Here is a 21,524-nt window from a genome sequence, read left to right on the forward strand (position 1 = left end):
TATATACAGCTAAAATCAAAACTTGAATATTTTTGTACAATCGATCGGGAGATCATAGAACCTGGTTATCTGCTCCACTTCGAACCTGTAAACATACTACAACTGTACATGTAACAAAACGAATTGCGTGCCCAGCATATATTCCAATGTTTCTATAACGCATTATATCTCATTGTTTTTATTATATTAATAGTCTCATTTTATACTTTAACTATATACAAACCATAATCAAATACGTTCCCCAGTGTCTCGCGTTCCTTACGGGGTAGATAGTTTAGAATTAAACTTAATTAAAGCAACAAAACTTCATCAGGGTTGTAACATTGGGGATGGATAGTTTAGAATTAAACTTAATTAAAGCAACAAAACTTCATCAGGGTTGTAACATTTTTATTTCAAAACAACAAACTTATATCAGTTAACAATATTCAACATAATTTCAAAGATATGCATTGCCAGCTTATCATATCTAACAGGAAACTTGCTCTCTCTCTCTCTCTCTCTCTCTCTCTCTCTCTCTCTCTCTCTCTCTCTCTCTCTCTCCTTGATCATCATCACCACCACCCATCATTATTAGTATCACACGTTGTTCAATAGTTAATATCATGCCCTCTTTATAAGGTGTTTTGTTAATCAATAATACGTGAATAGAATCTTGTAATGCTGATTATAGCAACCCGTTTGCATAAGTTTCTAAATAGTGATACAGTATACTAAGAAATAAATATACATGAGATATGAACTGCAATGCAGTTCATGAAGCGTGTCATAGAGTATGTCCGTGTGAAGCGTCATAGAGTATGTCCGTGTGAAGCGTCATAGAGCATGTCCGTGTGAAGCGTCATAGAGCATGTCCGTGTGAAGGAAGCGCGTCATAGAGCATGTCCGTGTGAAACGTCATAGAGTATGTCCGTGTGAAGCGTCATAGAGTATGTCCGTGTGAAGCGTCATAGAGTATGTCCGTGTGAAGCGTCATAGAGCATATCCGTGTGAAGCGTCATAGAGTATGTCCGTGTGAAGCGTCATAGAGCATGTCCGTGTGAAGCGTCATAGAGTATACATGTCCGTGTGAAGGAAGCGCGTCATAGAGCGTGTCCGTGTGAAGCCTCGTAGTTCATACCCTCGTGTATATTCATCAATGAAGTACATTTCTTATATCTACATTCTACTTTCATTTCTGTCGGGATTCCCAGCCGATAAAATATGCGTGCAATATTAACCTGTATTCATACGCGCATTGTTTACGACTGTAACGCGTTCATGAGGAAATGGATATCATTACAATTTGTAAAGATACATTATCAAAGGCAAAAACATTGGAAATGAAAATATCATTTCACCGAGTTATAAACTCTCACCCGTAAAAAAAGTTTTGAAATGAAAATAAGTAGTTAAAGCAAATATTCACATGGAATATTGCACACTGTATGTTTAAAGTGTCATACTTTATCCATGTAATAATGCGCGATGTAAAATGTTATTATTCATCACAATTAAATGCATGCACACTCAAAGCGTAAGTACATGTATATCATATTTTGTACAAAGAACAATTTACTTGTTTATATGTACATGTAAATGATAGCAGCTTTTCCTCCCTACGGATATAGATATACTGTAATATCTTTAACATCTTAGAACATTTCTAAAAATACAATTTCTGCAAGATAAAATGCATCCTTAAAAAGCATGAATCACACAATTTGAGACATGACACGGAAGTGAATATTTTTGTATCTAGATTCGGTGTTTATTTATTGTTTCTTATAACACAGGGGCGACTCCAGAAAATTTTAAAGGGGGGGGGGGGGTTTGACCCGAGTATGTAATTTTATCACCAAAACAGGGGGGGGGGGGGGGGTTGAATACGCTGAAATGGCAAAAAAGACCCTCTTTGTTAAATTGTTCAACCAAAGGGTGTTGCAACCCTCGACACTCTTCCTTTAGATCCGCCATAATAGCATTATTTTATTTCATAAAAAAAACTTAAATATGCAGTATTGGGATATGTGAATAACAATAAAGTGTTTCTATAACTGTCATGATACCATGGATTAACTCCCCTCCTGGTCCTTGTAAATTTCTCCACTTTTCACCTCCATCACGTGGCACTTTCGTCCAGGGAGAGTTCATTATAGCAATTATCGCAAACCACGATCCGCTCCCCGTTAGGCATCGTAAAGTGTTGCTGGTAACACGAATCGCATACCGTCTCTACACATCGTTTACACTGAAACTGAAAGAGAAAGGACAATTTATGTATCAGGTGATGTCTGGCCGTCGGTAACTGCCGAGAATTATCGATAGTGTAAACATGCATGGGAAACGTTCTATTAAGGAATAAAATGGAATTGTACAAAGACAGCTAATTTTCTTTATGTACTTTGGTTTTATTTATTTTTGATTTATGAATATTTTCGTTTGTTTAATTGATTGTACTGGTAAGTTGCATCACATGTCAAACTATAGAACTTGACATCAACATTGCATAATTATGTATATTGAACATTTGACAATCCTTGTTTAAAACACCGTCAGCGTCTATCTGTTATTACTGTGTACATACACGTCTATCTGTAATTACTGTGTACATACACGTCTATCTGTAATTACTGTGTACATACACGTCTATCTGTATTTACTGTGTACATACACGTCTATCTGTAATTACTGTGTACATACACGTCTATCTGTAATTACTGTGTACATACACGTCTATCTGTAATTACTGTGTACATACACGTCTATCTGTAATTACTGTGTACATACACGTCTATCTGTAATTACTGTGTACATACACGTCTATCTGTAATTACTGTGTACATACACGTCTATCTGTAATTACTGTGGGTGTACATACACGTCTATCTGTAATTACTGTGGGTGTACATACACGGTGTATCTGTAATTACTGTGGGTGTACATACACGGTGTATCTGTAATTACTGTGGGTGTACATACAAGATATATCTGTAATTACTGTGGGTGTACATACACGGTGTATCTGTAATTACTGTGGGTGTACATACACGTCTATCTGTAATTACTGTGGGTGTACATACACGTCTATCTGTAATTACTGTGGGTGTACATACACGTCTATCTGTAATTACTGTGGGTGTACATACACGGTGTATCTGTAATTACTGTGGGTGTACATACACGGTGAAACTGTAATTACTGTGGGTGTACATACACGGTGAAACTGTAATTACTGTGGGTGTACATACACGGTGAAACTGTAATTACTGTGGGTGTACATACACGGTGTATCTATAATTACTGTAGGTGTACATACACGGTGTATCTGTAATTACTGTGGGTGTACATACACGGTGAAACTGTAATTACTGTGGGTGTACATACACGTCTATCTGTAATTACTGTGGGTGTACATACACGGTGTATCTATAATTACTGTAGGTGTACATACACGGTGTATCTGTAATTACTGTGGGTGTACATACACGGTGAAACTGTAATTACTGTGGGTGTACATACACGTCTATCTGTAATTACTGTGGGTGTACATACACGTCTATCTGTAATTACTGTGGGTGTACATACACGTCTATCTGTAATTACTGTGGGTGTACATACACGGTGTATCTGTAATTACTGTGGGTGTACATACACGGTGAAACTGTAATTACTGTGGGTGTACATACACGGTGAAACTGTAATTACTGTGGGTGTACATACACGGTGTATCTATAATTACTGTAGGTGTACATACACGGTGTATCTGTAATTACTGTGGGTGTACATACACGTCTATCTGTAATTACTGTGGGTGTACATACATGTCTATCTGTAATTACTGTGGGTGTACATACACGTCTATCTGTAATTACTGTGGGTGTACATACACGTCTATCTGTAATTACTGTGGGTGTACATACACGGTGTATCTGTAATTACTGTGGGTGTACATACACGTCTATCTGTAATTACTGTGGGTGTACATACACGTCTATCTGTAATTACTGTGGGTGTACATACACGTCTATCTGTAATTACTGTGGGTGTATGTACACGGTGTATCTGTAATTACTGTGGGTGTACATACACGTCTATCTGTAATTACTGTGGGTGTATGTACACGGTGTATCTGTAATTACTGTGGGTGTACATACACGTCTATCTGTAATTACTGTGGGTGTAGATACACGGTGAAACTGTAATTACTGTGGGTGTACATACACGGTGAAACTGTAATTGCTGTGGGTGTACATACACGGTGTATCTGTAATTACTGTGGGTGTACATACACGTCTATCTGTAATTACTGTGGGTGTACATACACAGTGTATCTGTAATTACTGTGGGTGTACATACACGGTGTATCTGTAATTACTGTGGGTGTACATACACGTCTATCTGTAATTACTGTGGGTGTACATACACGTCTATCTGTAATTACTGTGGGTGTACATACACGGTGAAACTGTAATTACTGTGGGTGTACACACACATCTATCTGTAATTACTGTGGGTGTACATACACGGTGTATCTGTAATTACTGTGGGTGTACATACACGTCTATCTGTAATTACTGTGGGTGTACATACACGTCTATCTGTAAGTACTGTGGGTGTACATACACGGTGTACCTGTAATTACTGTGGGTGTACATACACGGTGTATCTGTTATTACTGTGGGTGTACATACACAGTCTATCTGTAATTACTGTGGGTGTACATACACGGTGAAACTGTAATTACTGTGGGTGTACATACACGGTGTATTTGTAATTACTGTGGGTGTACATACACGGTGTACCTGTTATTACTGTGGGTGTACATACACGTGTGGAAACCAGTATATTGCATTATAACAAAATGAAGAAATCGGTATTGGGTCTAGAGATACTTAACTTTTGAATGTCAATACCCCCCCCCCCCTCTCAAATACCAAGAATTCTGCATTTGGACATTTGTTAACGCTGTGTTATATTGTTCTCTATATCGGCAACAAAGCTCATCATATACAAACAAACTGAACACTGCTTTATACTGTTACAAAGTTATCAGTGTGAAAGATCAGAAGCGACACACGGGGGCGTTTTAAATAGCCTACTTTTCTGTTGGAGGTGTCGTGTTGTTTCCGGCAGGCTGCACACTGCCAATAAGGCGGCGGAGGGCTATTTTCTTCACTTCTGATTATGCTTTCTTCCACCTGAAATGTTGAAAGTTGTCCATATACTAAAGAAACAATACAAAAGCTGAATATATCAACAAATTTAAAAGAAAAAAGAATACCTCATCTTCTGTGATTAATAACCTCGCCTGGGAATCGTGTACAACCCATGTTTGCTAGAGCGCTTATATTTGGAAGGGAAAAAAACCCAGAAAAAAATATAAACCAGTGCGAGTTCTGGCTCTGGGCACGACATATCCCAGACTTGTCATTACCCTTTATACAGCAGTAATACAGAAATGAAAGAAATACGTATAGCGATTTCTTGTAATGAAGCATTTAAATTTTTTCGGCGTGTATTCAATCATGCTGATACTTAGCAACTTTGTGCCCAAAAGAATATTCAGTAACGTGCGTTGCTTCTATAAAACAATAAATTAAGCATTGTAAACGCATGTATTTACATTAAAGTCAGTCAATAAGTTGTAAACGTCATGAAATAATGATGGCTGCTTGAAATCTTCATGATTGGCTTGTGATATCATTGTGATTGTAATTTATCAAACCTGTCCTTCTAATAAACTTCATGCTCAGAAGGTTGTTTCCCATAATAAATTCATGTATCTACATGTATAATAGGGCAATATTGAATTAATATAGGATCGGGATAGCTTGTAGGGATATATTGTTAAAATTTTACCGAGTTGCAAATATAAACCCGTAGCAGTACTTTTTGAGCATCCTATATAAAATTTTACATTTTGATGTGACGTAAGGTTTGATCGGACCCCAGGTACACAATAATTATGATAAAATATTGACTAGAAAAAAATAGCTATATACGTGGTCTGTAGTGGCGGATCCAGCGCCGGGCGCGCCATCTTTTTCAAAATAATGGAAGTAATCGATATTAGAGATACGATGCTGGGTTTTTTTTTATTTGAAAAGCACTACGATATTTACGTAAACTGTTTGATTTCATCCCAGATGAAACAAATCGGTCTGCCTTACAGGTACATGTATAATGTATTCATTGTGCACATGTAGTTTTAAAAACTAATAGCGGCTGTAAGTTTGAACATCAAGTTAATTGACTTTAGATTTAGAGGAATGAGGATTATCAGATTTATTGCGTTAGATTATGTGTAAAACACTATAGGGTAGCTAGATATGTACAGATCTAAGAATTGGTAGTTACTTGGTCAACACTCAGCTCGTTGTGGAAAGAAAATGTGCCAAAAAACACAGGTCGTAATTTGAATCTAATCTTATTTATTTCTCTACAACTATAGTTTTTTTTTTGTAGCATATCATTTTATTTACAGCATACCGAAATACTGATATCTTTACATGAATTTAACATAAAAATTGAGCATGCGTACCTTTAATTTTTGCCCAAATTAAATATGACTTATTATAATCATATTTAATTGATATCATATAAATCATACTTTTGTTACGTCCACTTATCCATGGGTCAAAATGATGAGTTGCCAATAAGAATTAAAAGAAAATTCTTACCATTTCTAAATTTCGGTCGGGCTCGGGCTCTGCCGGAACTTCCGTTTCCTCTGGATCCGCTGTTTGTCCTGGCATGGAATACCCTGGGGGTGGTGTCCGATACATTTCATACGGCGGCGGTGGGCTGTGGTATCTCGTGTTAGACCTAGCCCGCATTGGGTAAATAAGGTTTGATCGGGGCCGCAGACGCCGCCGACTGTCAGTTCTCCAGTTTGATTGATTAGACTCCTTGTAATAATCGGCTGAAATGGTTCATTTATATATATCACTATTTGAATTATATCTATTCAACTGATATTGATAAATCATAAATCGCTGAAGGTCAGCTTAATTTTCTGCCCTCACTTTGTATTACCTGAATTTCCTATCAAAGATACGCCCCAGATCCCGCTCCAAATCCAACCAATCAGAAAGCAGGATACCATGATTAGCTGGAGGACTCCAATAGCCACCACGACGATACAGGACGAGTATTTCTGTTTCCGTGTGATGTCATCAGTTTTGGCACAACATAGGACGGATATGCCTGATATCATGGTACCTAAGTATATGGATTTCAGATTAATCGAAACTAGTTTTAAATCAACGTAATTTATGAGTTTGTACAATTATACATGGCAACACTTGTAGAATGAGCACATCACTAAGCTGTGAAAGACCTGAGTAAGACTTCCATCACTAAGCTGTGAAAGACCTGAGTAAGGCTTCCATCACTAAGCTGTGAGAGACCTGAGTAAGGCTTTCACAGCTTAGTGATGCGCTCATTCTCCAAGTTATCAAAAAATATTGTATATTTAATCTTATAATTGCATCAATATGCATAATATGTCACTTTTATCATGACACGACATCGATGCTGAGGAAGGTACAAATTGTCCAGATAAATGCTCTATAGTCCCCCCCCCCCCTCTTTAAACCGCCTCATTCAAAAGACCCGTGGCTCTCACTTGTAAAGGCCAAGTATTTGGTAAAGGAACATTCACTTCCTATTTTAATAACTTTGACGCATCCAAGGTTAGACTGGACTCGAACCCATGACCTCTCAGTCTCGGTCACGGAACGAACGCTGATACCACTGAGCCACCGTAAGGTACTTTTTGAGGTATGGATATTAAGAGAAGTGAATTAAGAGATCTAATAATTGTCAAGTTTATGCTCATCTATTGAAAATCGGATTCGCATTATCAAATGATGGTCGACAGTGATGTTTAAAGTTGATCGAGATACCTGTATATTGGATAAATCCGTAGAACTATAAATATCAAGTGAATGACAATTTAGTCGGACACACAGAATTCAACTCTCATAATACATAATTCGCATACCTACTCCAGGCAAAATGAAGTTCATTACACAACACACCACTGCTAGTTCTAGAGGTAGAATTGGTAAGATGATGGAGTCATCGCTAAGATCATCGTCATCATCGTCGTCGGGAATATCCTCAGTCAACCATGACTGGCGTCTTTCCGGGTACCGCGGAGGATCCCTAGACAAAATGACCGTGTGGTCAGCTGTGGGCGATACGGTCACGGTATTTGCACCACCGGACGATTCGGTCACATGATTGTCTCTAGGTGGTGATGTATTCACAGTGCGATCACCGCCGGATGTTCCGGGCAGTTCATTGACACCACCGGACGACATTACTCAGTTAATTTACACCGGAATTTGACATGGATTTTCACTAACATAATAGTTTTCAACGGAAAACTTAGTCCGTGTGTATTCCATTTATCCTTAGCAAAAACTGTGTTGAATAATCCCAAGACATGAGTGCATTCTTCTTCGTTAAGCGCAAAGACTGAATTTTCATGAGACTTGAAAGGAGTTTAAAATCCAATCTTAATGAAATATTCCCAATATTGGTGTAAGATGGCAAAAATAGAACCAATTAAAACCAGCTCGATACAAAACACGCGACTTAAACTGGCGGTTCGTTGAACAGAAAAAATGTTTTGACAAAAAATGATTTCAAAGCTGCTTTCCTTTTCACCGTGGGTTAATTTTGTTTGTTTGTCTGAACATAGATATAGCTTTAAACCATTGGAGTCCCTCGTTCCAGACCCAAGATTAATTGACAAAGGCATGGAATTCTAGATTCAATATCTGTGTGCTAATCTCGAGAATGATATTGTATGAATAGATAATATGTATTTAATAAATCCATGATTGTGAAAAGTTGTAATTGTTTAAATTTCCGATGTTAATCTTTTGATAAACCTTAACATTGTCGCGATAAATTCTATAGTTGCGGAAGCATGGATCTTAAATGAAGGATTGAATGTATATGTCATATTGACAGGGGACCTATCGTACATTATACTGCCCATAGAAGTAGATAGGTGGTATGGAATTCCAGCAATTGATAGGAATTGCAATCTCTGAAATACTGGTAAATTAGCCGATGAATGCCTTTTTATCTTAGAATCCACTTTTCGAAAAGCATTTTTGGCTTCTAGATATTGTCATGTACTACCGGTAAATACACTGAAATTTAGAAAATTTATGACATCAAACTTTAAAACATAAAAAAACTATGTATTTCTATTTCTAAAATTCAGAAGATAGTCTGCTGTCCACTCTAACGTGTATTCATGTTAAATGTATACATTATGCCCCGCCTCTATTTTGTGTTAAATGAACATATGTGCATGTACTATTAATATATTTGTACTCTTGGCAATATTGTTTTATAATTATGAAATTATACATATGTGTGTGTGTGTGTGTGTGTGTGTGTGTGTGTGTGTGTGTGTGTGTGTGTGTGTGTGTACCTCCTTGTGATTGGGTTGATTGAATAAATGAATTGAAATTGTCACCTTGCTCAAATTTGACTGTATCTAAAGGTCACATTGGTCACTGTTGTTGTTTGTTCTTGGTCGTTGGTGTTTTTTTTGTTTGTTTTTTTTTGTTGTTTTTTTTTGTTGTTGTTTTTTTTTTAATTTTACAAGTATATGTAATTATCTTGAAATTAAAACATACAACACTTTGCAGTATCATATAAACTATTTACTATTACAAAAGACAATATTCATAGATGTATTTACATCATGACTGTATAAAGTAATTGAAATGCAGATAGTAACTTTAAAGCTTTATGTTCAAGATCTTATTGCTTGATGTCATAGCTGTGATTTATAAGTCGCAGTGTCAGACAAAATACTGGATTGAACGGTATTCAACTACATCATTTGTAAAGAAATGACTAAGTCAGCACCATCTTGAAATATGCATATGTAATTATGGTATCATTAGTAATCTTTCCTTTTCTCCGATTCACCTGGGATTTTGATAAACATATGAATATTTCGTTTCTCTCATTTCTCTCGGGACATATGTTTATTTAGCGGGTGGGTTCACTCTAGTTAACGTTTTAAGAACAGAATAAGAACACCTAAACCCTTCTTAGCCCATTCCTTCCTAGTTTGGCATCTCCACTCTGAAATCGTGATTTTTGAAAGTTTTTATTAGTGTTAGCAACGCCATTGTGAACACGGTCAGTTAACATGATGGCACATTCAATGTTGGTTTTCAGATTTACCATGTCCAATTTTCAAATTTTAGGTTTGTGGTGTAGATGTTCTTACATACTGTCATAATTTTGGAGTTTCACTAATTCTGTTTATTTGTTTATTTTGTATGCATGCTCAGCATTTATTGCTCTATACTGTTATCACAATGGGTAACGGGATATGTCTTGTCAGCGTCCTGCACTAGTGGTCGCCGATGTTCTCATGGGAATATAAGGGCTCATTGTTTATATTCCTGATTAAGGTTAGCCATTATCGGTGCTTTGTGATTTTGGCTGGGAACCTTGAAGTCTGAGGGACATGCCCAAGTTTGAGTCAGTTCTGTATTGGCGTTTAATACAGATGGATGTCAGTTCTGCTCCGTAAGCAGATGGACTGATGTGTATATTGAACTACAACTATTTGAAGTTGTTCAACATAAATGTTGTGTGTAAATATGTGTATATTTGTAAATAAACTGTAAATATAACATCTGCCTTATTCTTGGACATTAGCACGTTACAATGTTGGTGGCAGCGGTGGGATCATTATTACAAGTGATATGACAAAAAATTTAGATACTCCAACTGTGCTATTAGGAATAAGACGTAATAGGACAGATACAGGAATAGGGGCAGTGACATCCACCCCTCATGAGATCCAGTGTATAGAAAGAGAATGTGCAGCGCTTGATCGAGAAATACGCAATACTACAGCGGCACTCAGAAACAATAGTTACAATGATGATCATCAAAGTATCAGGGATTTCATGAAACCTTTAGTACGTCCAGCTGCATATGATGGGTCTGAGCCGTGGGATGATTATAAAGTCCAGTTTGAACTTGTGGCGGAGATAAATGGATGGGAGGACATAAGGAAGTCCATGTTCTTAGCGTCCTCGTTAAGGGGTGCTGCACAAGGAGTGTTAGCTGATCTGGAGCCAGGGAAACGACGTTCCTATGTTGAATTGTCAACTGCACCAAGTCGCCGTTTTGGATCCGAGAACAGAACTGAATTGTTCCGAGTTCAGCTAAAAAAACCTTGTCCGGAAAATAGACCAATCACTTTCGGAGTTAGCTCAATATATAAAACGATTGAGCAGAAAAGCTTACCCTAATGCTCCGCGAGATCTACTGGACACATTGTGTCGGGATCATTTCATAGATGCCCTTACTGACTCCGACATGAAACTTTACGAAAACAAGTTTCAGAACTGTGCCTCAAACGTTTAAAAAGAACAAAAAAAGTGGGGATTATGTATAATATTTCGAATATATTGACTTGAGCATCAATACACTACGCATTGCGGATGTACCTGTAGTTTTTTCTCGGTATATTACTATGCCTATGATCCCACTGACCTAATTCCCTCTTGATCGGCCACATCCACCATGAGTCCTATATCTTGATGAAATGGAGTAGTCCATAAAAATGCTAGTATGAAGTACGTCAGACAGCATTGTATGCTGCATTTGCAAATTAGAGCATCATGCCGACCATATTTTGTTTTTGAAATGCTGACTTTAAGCGAGATTACCCCTATAATATCAACTTACTCGTCAGTAGCCTGTTGTAATATTTAACGAAGAGTTCGTGGTCATGACAATTTAATATTGCGAAAAAAAAATCATGTGTAAGAGTTATTAGTTGTATTTTGTGTATAAAAAGCCACAATTGATACATGTACAAAAACGCAGAGAATCATGGACATTATCAGAATTGTCAACATACACTGTTTTTCTGTATTTCATTGAACATTTCTGATGGGCATTTTATAATGCTAAATGTGCGAATACTTGATGCAGGAAAAGATTGAATTTTAAGTGCGCGTTACCAATATTTCAAATTTTGTAGATCGTACGTCATTTACATGTATGTCACAGGATGAAGGTAAGGTTTGCGACATTTTGACATGTAGCGAACAAAGACATGTTGCATATCAGTATGTTCAGTAGGAATTTATCTTTTAAAAATTGACTTTTAAAAAAAAAAAAATCGCCCGTGTCGTTTTTTGACCAGATGGGCTTATTTTTGTGATGTTTTACATTTTCGGGATCTTTGTACAAAAGGGAATACTAGTGGTATAAAAACTACACGAGGCAAACTTATGGGGTAAAAAGCTGGTATAATTTTTCAAAAGAGTATTATCTATAAGATTATACTAATTGGTAGAAAAATCTTATTTTAAAACACCAAAAAATAGCACTTTTTATATCTTGAATAAAATTTAAATTGGTTGCCATAGCAACAAAAAATGTATATTGAACAGCTTTATAAGATCTACGTCAGAAAAAATTTACTTTAAAAATAATATCTGGACCATAAATATTTAAGAAAGAATATAGAATTACTACCCACCGGGCATAAATTCCGTGTTACATTAGCCCGAACCTGTCTTATATACTACATCTTTGAAATAATTTCCCTCTCCTTGTTCCATTGCTTGATGTTTGTTTACAACTGTAACCTTCGGGACAATATAAAGTATAAAGCCCGGTCAGTGGTGGATCTAGAGGAGGGGGGGGGGGGGGCGGGTAACGTAAAGTTAGTAAAAATTACACTAATAAATCTGTTTTATGTCGACGTTATGCAAATGTTCCTCAGACAAAATTAAGACTATTTTAAGATGTACTAAAGAAGACCCCTTTTTTATTCTTACATGATCAGATCAGTCGCGTTTTCTACATTTCAAAGTTTATGCGACAAATCGCTCTATCAGTGCATGTAGATGTCATAGCATTGAAATATGAAGTGCATGTAATTAGAGAGCATTGTCGGGTTTATTTTTAAAAATGCTTGTGAATATCATAAAAATTCCTAGCTTCGTTAATTTCGAACCTTGACTTTGTGGATACTATTCACAAACAATGATCGATTATAACAGCATCAAAATAAATCCTACTTTCCCTACTGAGCAAGATTCGCAGAGATTACATGGTCACAACATAATTTTAATGGAAATTAACCGTAGCGCATACTATATATGTATATATATATAAAAAAAATGTAGACTTTCATAATATCAAAGAAAATAATTTATAAATGATCATTTGAGAAACATTATTATTATTTTGTCATAGAGGGTTACTGTAATGATTCCGGATATTTGAGGTACGACCATGCGGAGTTCTCAATTAGTCACTTTCCATCACGTGATCTAATATTTTTTAATTTGTGTATAAGTACCGAGACTCCGCAGTCGTCTGTGTCATTTGTTGCTAGCGTTCAGCAGTATAAGTTTGTAAATTAAGTAAAGTACAATTCCTCGCCTGTTCTTACAGTTAGAGAGTGAATTTAGAAGGCCATCAGAAGTCTGGCCTGCCACGAAGAGGTTGACCTCCAGTAAAGAGGCTAGCCATAGTTTGTTTTCTTTGGTGTCGTCCGCATTGGCTGAACAGACCGTCGATCAGGCCGCTATACTCATTGTCCGTCCTGAATAAGGCATCCTACAGTGAGTGTAGTGGTTGAAGGGCTACCACATATACTGTCCGTCCTGAATAAGGCGTCCTACAGTATATGGTGTAATCCGAGGGCGACTGGGCTCTACATTTTGTTAAGTTAGCACTACCAGTTATCGTTGCTTGCCTCTGATTGATATAGTGATTCTCTGTTTGATTATAATTTACCTAGATAAGGTTAAGACATATTTGTATATTTTGGCAGTCCACTAAAATCATACCAATTAGTTTAAATTAACTATTGTTGAATATCCCAAACCCTGGAATTGACCACGTACGATCCCAGAAGTTAATGTAAATACGTTACATTACACATACGCCACTTGACAGCGGTAGTAGATAACAAGTGAATATTATGTCATTTTCCCTCGATTCAACTATGACATGACGCACTTTTTCATTATGACGTCATAAAGCACGTTCATTTCATTCATATTCATGGGGATGAACGCTGATTGGTAGAGAGAGGGGTGTGAAGTTCAGTATGGTTTGTGTGTGGTTGTGAGTATCCTGTGAGTTGTTTTACTGGTTTGGTGCTATGTAAGCAAGATTCGCGCCAATTCCAGAAACTAACCCAGCAACACTCCTACCCGGACTGAGTGACTTATTATTCACGTATTGTCATATCAAAGAAACTAAGTTTTACTACAGTTTCTATCCTTCCGAGTTTACGGTAAGAGTTTGAATTTACTCTATTGGAAAATATTTATTTATTACATTGATTTATAAATATTTTGAAATCATTATTTTAATATAACTAAAGTGTGAAAGATAGAGTGAGAGAGAACTTAATTACATGTATTTTACATATTTTTAGATCATCCTCCAGAATTAGGATATAACAATAAAGAACTTTAAGAACCCGAACCACCAGTGTGTTTTAATTTAAATACATGACGGTTACATGTATGTAGATAAAACAAATCTAAATTTAAAATAATAGACTCTTAACTTAGAAGGGAACATCTTTATTGAAAAATCGTCCATTGATTTACCACGCTTAAAACTAGGCGTATTATCATTATACGAGGTTTGTGTTTATTCCCCGCCTTTTGAATCTCTTCCTCTTACATTTGGCGATGTTGCAATACCAATCGACTGATTCAATTGAATGTTTAGACCCTTTATGAAGGCCTCAGCCGCGGTATTATTGCAGTCAAAAATATAAAAATAGATCAAATTTCTTAAAAATTCATATTCTCTACTTTTTATTCTTCATATATGTGTGTATGCATATAGAACGTAAATACTTAGAATTGATTAAATTTTCAGTCTGAAAATTTCTGACGACAACAGTTAACCTATTGACCTAAAGGAAAACGCATGACTAAATCCTGGCTAAATGTTCAAGTGGGATCAACATTGTAAGTGAATATTGACATTTTTGAGAGTTGGGACTTATACTTTAAACTTTTATGCAAGGTATGTTGTCATAAAAATAGTACATGTACATTTGTATCTTTAGATATTACAGCCGTGTTTAATCCAGTAGCAATGCAAACGTTGTCTTAAGGAAAATCACACAATTTACATGGAATTATTTTGATCGATGCCACTGTACATGTATCTTTGTCTAACTTATTTTCTGTATCTGTGTAAAATGTTTTAAACAATTGGTTTCAATTTACAAGGTTTGATATCCAGATAGTGTGCATGTTATAGCTTGAGTCGATATACGAACATGTCATCCATTATAAACAAACATGTCACCATTACATGAACCCCTCGGAACCTCGTACCTAAAATTGAATTTGTTCCACTGATATCAGTCAACTTTTCAACATTTCTTTTTCAATCTACACATAAACGTCCTCTGTCTACCTTTGATAGGCAAATCTTTTTAAAATCTTTCTTTTCAATCACAACGGGCTACTAAGTACGATGACCTAGATTCAACATACACGTCTAGTATTTGGGGTATACAAATGGGAGAGTGATACAAAACATTTGATATTTCCTCTTACCCCCCCCTCTCTCTCTCTCTCTCTCTCTCTCTCTCTCTCTCTCTCTCTCTATCATTAATGGCAAAATTTACACATACCCCCCCCCCCCAAAACAACACCGACAGTATGATACTGTTACAACTTGTACAGGAGTTACAGTAAAAGTTCTTAAGCAAGGAAAACTCGTCTGATTTACTTGATAAATTGCGAATATATCTTGATACAAGAAACCCATAGGCCACATTGATTATCCGAGTCACCTTGGTCCTACTGTTAATTATCTGTTTTGGTTTTTAAAAGATATTTTTTCAATCTTATTCACATGAAAACATTTGACCCCACATTCTGGACCATTAGTTCCAGAGGGTCGCCGATTTTGAATTCACACAACATGGAGATGCCAACATAACTAACACGACCTGCTGTTCTTGAGGTCACAAGGTCAAAGATCATGACATGAAATGCAAAGTCCCGCCATAAGGAATTTATATATATAAATTATGAAAGTCGTCCTTGAATAAAACTACGGTACTAGAATTGGTCTTCTTACCATTCCAAATTTATGAGCAAGGATAAAGTTTTGGTTCAAGTTTTGAAATTTGGGTCAACCTCCGAGGGCAAGGTCAGATGGTCAAATCTATATACAAATTATGAAAGCCCTTATGCTACCTTAAATAGTTCAGGAGATATTGAATGGACTATTTATTCTTAAAAGTAGGTCAAAATCCAAAGTGGAAGTCACAAGGCGAAAACAGTGATCCCAGAAGAAAGGTAGAGGTGACCAGGAATGTAAAATCTGATAGCCACATGCATCACGCAACATTCTAGTTTGATTGAAATTGGCCCAGTGGTTCTAGAGAAGATGAAAATATGAAAACCTTACAAACAAGCGGACAGACGACAGACAAAAAGTTAATAGAAATGTTCTCGAGTTCACAACTCAGGTGCACTAAAATTGAAGACTAATTTGGAAAAATATTTCCACACATTTGTCTTTGGTTTCAATCAATTTAAACCGAGAGTCATATTTCTAAGTGGTCTATCATAATGAGGCCAGGAGACATCATTAAGCAGAGTATCTATGCTTAATGAAAAGGGTGCATGATCGTATAGACGGTTCTAGAAAAACAAAGGAATTCTATCGGTCCTGAGGAGTGTATTTTGCATAACAAGCCTAGAATATCACAATTCCAACATACTCAGATATCCCCGATATTTGAGGTCCTATTGTAACCAAGGTTGGAGTCTGTGATAGTGATACCTCTGGGGTGGTACACAAGGACATGTGTTAGCGAACTGTGTGGCACCTCTCGCATTTGTCGCCCGTTCCTATTATATTCTAAGTGGAGAGTCTTGTTGGGAGCAGAGGCTTGTTATGACAGGTCTAAACTTTGTTTAATCTACACTTCTTTGTTGCTGCATAACATTGATTGAGAAGAATGAACGAAGTTGCTGGAAAAGCTCGCGAATATTTTTTTCATGCGTATAAAAGTTGGTTTACAGAATTTGACGTCATTCATTCACCTTTAGTATATACATTTTTTAATTTCATAGCATGTCAGTGGTTTTTACAATTTCTAGTCAAAATTACATTTTCTTTCAGTTTACGAAGATGACTAGATTAACCCCATTCTCAATGAAAGATGAATTCAAGTCAAAGTGTTGGGCTCCATTGGAGCAAGAGAGTACTGAGAACATGGATGCGTGTGACGCTGAGATGACACCCAGAGAAGAGGATGAGAAAACCATCATGGAGAATTTTAGGAAAGATATGAAAGAAAGCAATGTAAATGTTGATTTGATCATGTCTAAATACCGTTTTGAGTATGAGGTCAGCAGAAGCCAGGAAGACATTCTTTTTAAGAAATTAGAGTCTGCAGTGGCTTTGAAGAAAGAAACAAATCGGAGTACTCCAGAGAAGATTGGAGATCAAAAAGCCTCATTGAAAAGCCTAACATCATCTAAGAGGAGCTCAGGGAAATCACAACATGAGAAAAGATGTACCACAAGCATTAAACAACACTCGAAACGCCTCGTGCAAACTCCAACATACAATAAGAGTCAGATTCACCACAGAGAGCACAAAATAAAACGAACCTCCACCAACAGACAGAAAATCCGAATTCCTGAAAATGTTATGTTTAAAAACACGTGTCTGCAATCAAGAAATCCGTCCTTTTGTCGGAAACCAATTCTTAAAAAGGTAAAAATCTGTATACATGCATCCGCAAATCATAGATCAATTCAAATCAAGTAATCTTTTATTTAAAGTCGGGCATGGTATATACCTGTAACAGTACAACATTAGTTCTAAAGAGCTATTTACCGACTTGGATAGGTGTGGTTTTCATCATACAAACAGTACTTTAATTATTTTTCAGAGAGACAACTGGCTTCATAAAATCTTCCTGTTCTTGATCCTGCTACAAGTGACGGCAGCACAGGAAAAATCTGTTGCCTCCTCTGACCATGACGAGTTCAGCACTCTGAGGTTAAACATAACATCCCCAGGGACCTTAGTAATCACCTGGGGTAGTAAGGATATACACGTGCATCACACCCCAGAGTCAATCAGTGAACGTACTCCAAACGCTGAAGCCGGCCGGCAGGAACAAGACACTGCAGACTTCGAGAAGCTGGACATGATGTTGCTGTTTGGACTCTTTGTTGTGTACAATGTGACCCTGTACAGTAGACAGCTCTGTAGTAAGAAGCTTAGCTGTTGATTAATGATGAAAGAAATATCACAAACGGCAAAGGTTATCTTCTTGTGACAGAATGTCCAAATTATACATAAGACACTTATAATTGTCAGAAATGGTAATAAATCTTAATTCTTGTTAATTTTCAGGAGTCACGGTCAAGCATAAAGACCAACTGCTGTTCAGCATAGTGGTAACAAAGGATACGACGGTCGGCAGTATATTCAGAAGAGTGCAGACATCCCAGGTTAAATCCTAGTTCTTAAGCACGTCCTGGGACGTTATTTCATTGTTTTCTGTTCTTTATCATTTCTATATATATTTTTATCATGGACGAATCGAATTTATGGGTTTTTAGAAAATAGAAAATAATATTATACAACTGAAATTGTATTTCTAATTGAACAATGTTTATTTGGTAATCTGTTCACCGGATGTTTAATTCAGCTGGGTGGGTTGTGGGTTTTTTTTTCATTGACGTTTTTAATTTTCAAATTGACTTTTTTATTAGTTAACCTGAGCTTACATGTAACTTTACTGATCACTTGTTGTCTGCTGTCCGTAAACTTTTAACATTTTCGACTTCTTCTCTAGAGCCACACTTGTCACAAAGCATGTTTGGGTAAAGAGAATTTGTTCAAACGAAGTGCTACACCCTATTTCAATTGGAGATAATTAAGAATTAGTAAAAGTATGTGGTATCTTATAAAAAAATTCTTTTCAAGAACCACTTGACCAATTTCAATCAAACTTAATTGTAGCACAAATCATCCTTAAGAAAAGAGGATTTAAGTTGTTCATGTTCCATACTAAGGGAAGATAATTAAGAAAAGGCAACAATAGGATGGGGTCATTAATTTTTTTCTTCTCAAGAATCACTATAGGCCAATTCAATTCAATTTATTGGATCTCATCACCATTGTGCAATGGTATAGAGAAATATAAAGATAAGAAGTTATTATATATACATTTATTATATAATACATGCGTGTAATAAAGTATTTATTAGTAGCCAGAGGAGTTAAATTTCATACGCAAGCTTCCTGACATAGTGCAGATTCAAGTATCTTCCAAACTACTCTCCTTCTTAGTCAATCTGGTTAGAATCAGACTTGTTAGATCCGCGCCGTATACTCTGCGTGAGTATTATAACGATTGTGAGCGTATCCTAGGATCTGATTTTAATTAGATTGCTTCTCAATAACAGCTGGGCCATAATTACTCATATTAATATGCAAGGGACCCCAGGTAGCGCATGTTCACATTTGGTAAGATCATGAGCCCTGGGTATGACTGGACCATAATAGGGGATCAATGTTTAACATGGGGATATACATGTATTGCAAACAATCTTTAAAAATCATTTTCTCAAGACCAACAGGGTCATAATTGCTCATATCAATATATACAAGCATTCACAGACTGTGCAGATTCAAGATTATTCAAATTGCGGTCCCCGGGGATAGGGTTGGGCCACAGTAGGGCATCAAAGTTTTACATGAGAATAATAATTTTATTTTAATCTTCTTTCAATAGATCGGGGCCATGATTACTCATATTAATATGTACAAACATTCCCTGACTGTGCAGATTCAAACTTTATCAAATCATGACCCCCGGGCGTAGGATGGGGTCACAATGAGGTATAAAAACTTTATATCGGAATATGTAGGAAAACAGTATTAAAATATTCTTCTCAAGGACAGTAGGTCCATGATTAGTCATATCAATATGCAAGCATCTTTAAATACATCTAGTTCAAATTCAAGTGTATGCAATTAATCGGTCTTAGGAGTAGGATGAGGCCACAATAGGGTTTTATATGGAAATATACAGAAAATTGATTAAACAAATTCTTTTCAAGATAGCAGAGCCACACGAATTTATATCAAAATGCAAATATTCCCAAGTTGTGCGGATTCAAGTTTGTTATGCCCCTATGACTAAAGTCAGGGTGGGGGTAGGGTGGTTGCATATCGTTTTTGTCCTGTCTGTATATCTGAAACTTGAACATTGTTTATAATATTTGAATGGTGAGTGATAGGACTTCCATATATCATATGTGCATTCCTTGTGACATGACCTTTCTTCTCGTATCAAAGTGTTAACCTTGTGACCTTGAACTTGGATTTTAACCTACTTTTTAGAAAACCTAACTCTCCTGAACTACGTAAGGTAGAGTTTTATATTTTGTATATAGATAGATTCCTTATGGGAAGAAATTTTAGCTGATGCCATATGATTGACCTTGTGACCTTCACCTTGGTGTTTGACCCAAATTTCGAAACTTTAACCTTGCTCATAACTTTTGTATAGTGAGTGATAATCTTTCATGTATGCATTTCCTGTGACAAAACCTTTCTTTTGGTACCAACGGTTTTGACCTTGTAACCTTGACCTTGGATTTCAACCTACTTTTACTCCTGAACAATTTAGAGGTAAGGCTTTCATATTTTATTTTGTATCATATACATATATTCATTAGTTTTCCTGGCCCCGCTGTTGTTCAGCTTTTAGAAATCAGCTGAACAACAGCAGGACTAGGGAAACTCATGTGAGCGATGTGGCCCATGGGGTTCTATTTTTAAAACTTATATTTTTTTGCTTGTGTATATTTACTTATATTTTTGCCAGGTGTCTCCAGGCAGTAGAGCACTGGAAGGGTATTTCAGAAGCAGGAGTTGTCCTTTTCTGAATCCAAAAAAAGTTATTCATGACATACTGGAGCCAATGGACGGCATTGATATATGCCTTGTTTTCATCGAAGCCACATAGAAAAGAAAACAGAAACTTTTTTATTCATACTCTTACGTAACAGTTTATGATGTTCTGATTTGTCTATCTGCTTATCAACAAGTAATAAATCATTATGAAACCATAAAATTCTACACTGTTATTAGATACAGCTTATGCTTTTAGTTGTCCCAAATCTAATTGCTAGAACCGTTACATGTTTTAATGCATCAAATAAGGTATGGAATGAAACCGGGGGGGAAAATCAGTCCATATAGACAGTGTTCACAGAGAGAGAAAAACCTTTCTAATATCGAATAAGCAATTAATGCAAGTTTCATTTTCATTATATGTTTGAAATGCATATCAATGCTATGAAAATTTTCTGTCATTTTTTTTTCTGAGATATTCACCATGTATTGAGAAAATTTCATAAGTGTAAAGCTACCGAGGTGATATTTCCATTCAAACTGTTTTCTGATTTGCTAGTACAATGTAAATAATTTTTTTTTAA

The 21,524-nt window shown here is 36.4% G+C and overlaps 2 protein-coding genes across 4 annotated transcripts; one reads left to right on the forward strand and one right to left on the reverse strand.

Moving 5' to 3' along the window:
* Positions 1–373: 373 nt before the first annotated feature.
* Positions 374–8,838, reverse strand: LOC130048385 (uncharacterized). The gene is made up of 5 exons (XM_056145041.1): positions 7,988–8,838; positions 7,018–7,203; positions 6,663–6,904; positions 5,082–5,180; positions 374–2,236 (listed from the first exon to the last, which is right to left on the reverse strand). The coding sequence occupies exons 1-5, from the start codon at positions 8,307–8,309 to the stop codon at positions 2,102–2,104; spliced, it is 984 nt and encodes a 327-aa protein (XP_056001016.1). The 5' UTR covers positions 8,310–8,838; the 3' UTR covers positions 374–2,101.
* Positions 8,839–13,507: 4,669 nt separating this feature from the next.
* LOC130048382 (uncharacterized) lies at positions 13,508–21,160 on the forward strand. 3 transcript variants are annotated; one of them, XM_056145036.1, is made up of 6 exons: positions 13,508–13,625; positions 14,905–14,996; positions 17,179–17,778; positions 17,957–18,281; positions 18,427–18,524; positions 20,912–21,160. In XM_056145036.1, the coding sequence occupies exons 3-6, from the start codon at positions 17,188–17,190 to the stop codon at positions 21,050–21,052; spliced, it is 1,155 nt and encodes a 384-aa protein (XP_056001011.1). In that variant the 5' UTR covers positions 13,508–13,625; positions 14,905–14,996; positions 17,179–17,187; the 3' UTR covers positions 21,053–21,160. The 3 variants fall into 3 exon arrangements, with proteins under 3 accessions (XP_056001011.1, XP_056001010.1, XP_056001013.1); XM_056145035.1 differs by having other exon boundaries at positions 13,509–13,625; positions 14,905–15,054; XM_056145038.1 differs by lacking the exons at positions 13,508–13,625; positions 14,905–14,996 and adding an exon at positions 14,135–14,305.
* The last annotated feature ends 364 nt before the right edge of the window (positions 21,161–21,524 follow it).

Source organism: Ostrea edulis, chromosome 7 (assembly GCF_947568905.1).
Source record: "Ostrea edulis chromosome 7, xbOstEdul1.1, whole genome shotgun sequence".
Taxonomy (NCBI): Eukaryota; Metazoa; Mollusca; class Bivalvia; order Ostreida; family Ostreidae; genus Ostrea; species Ostrea edulis.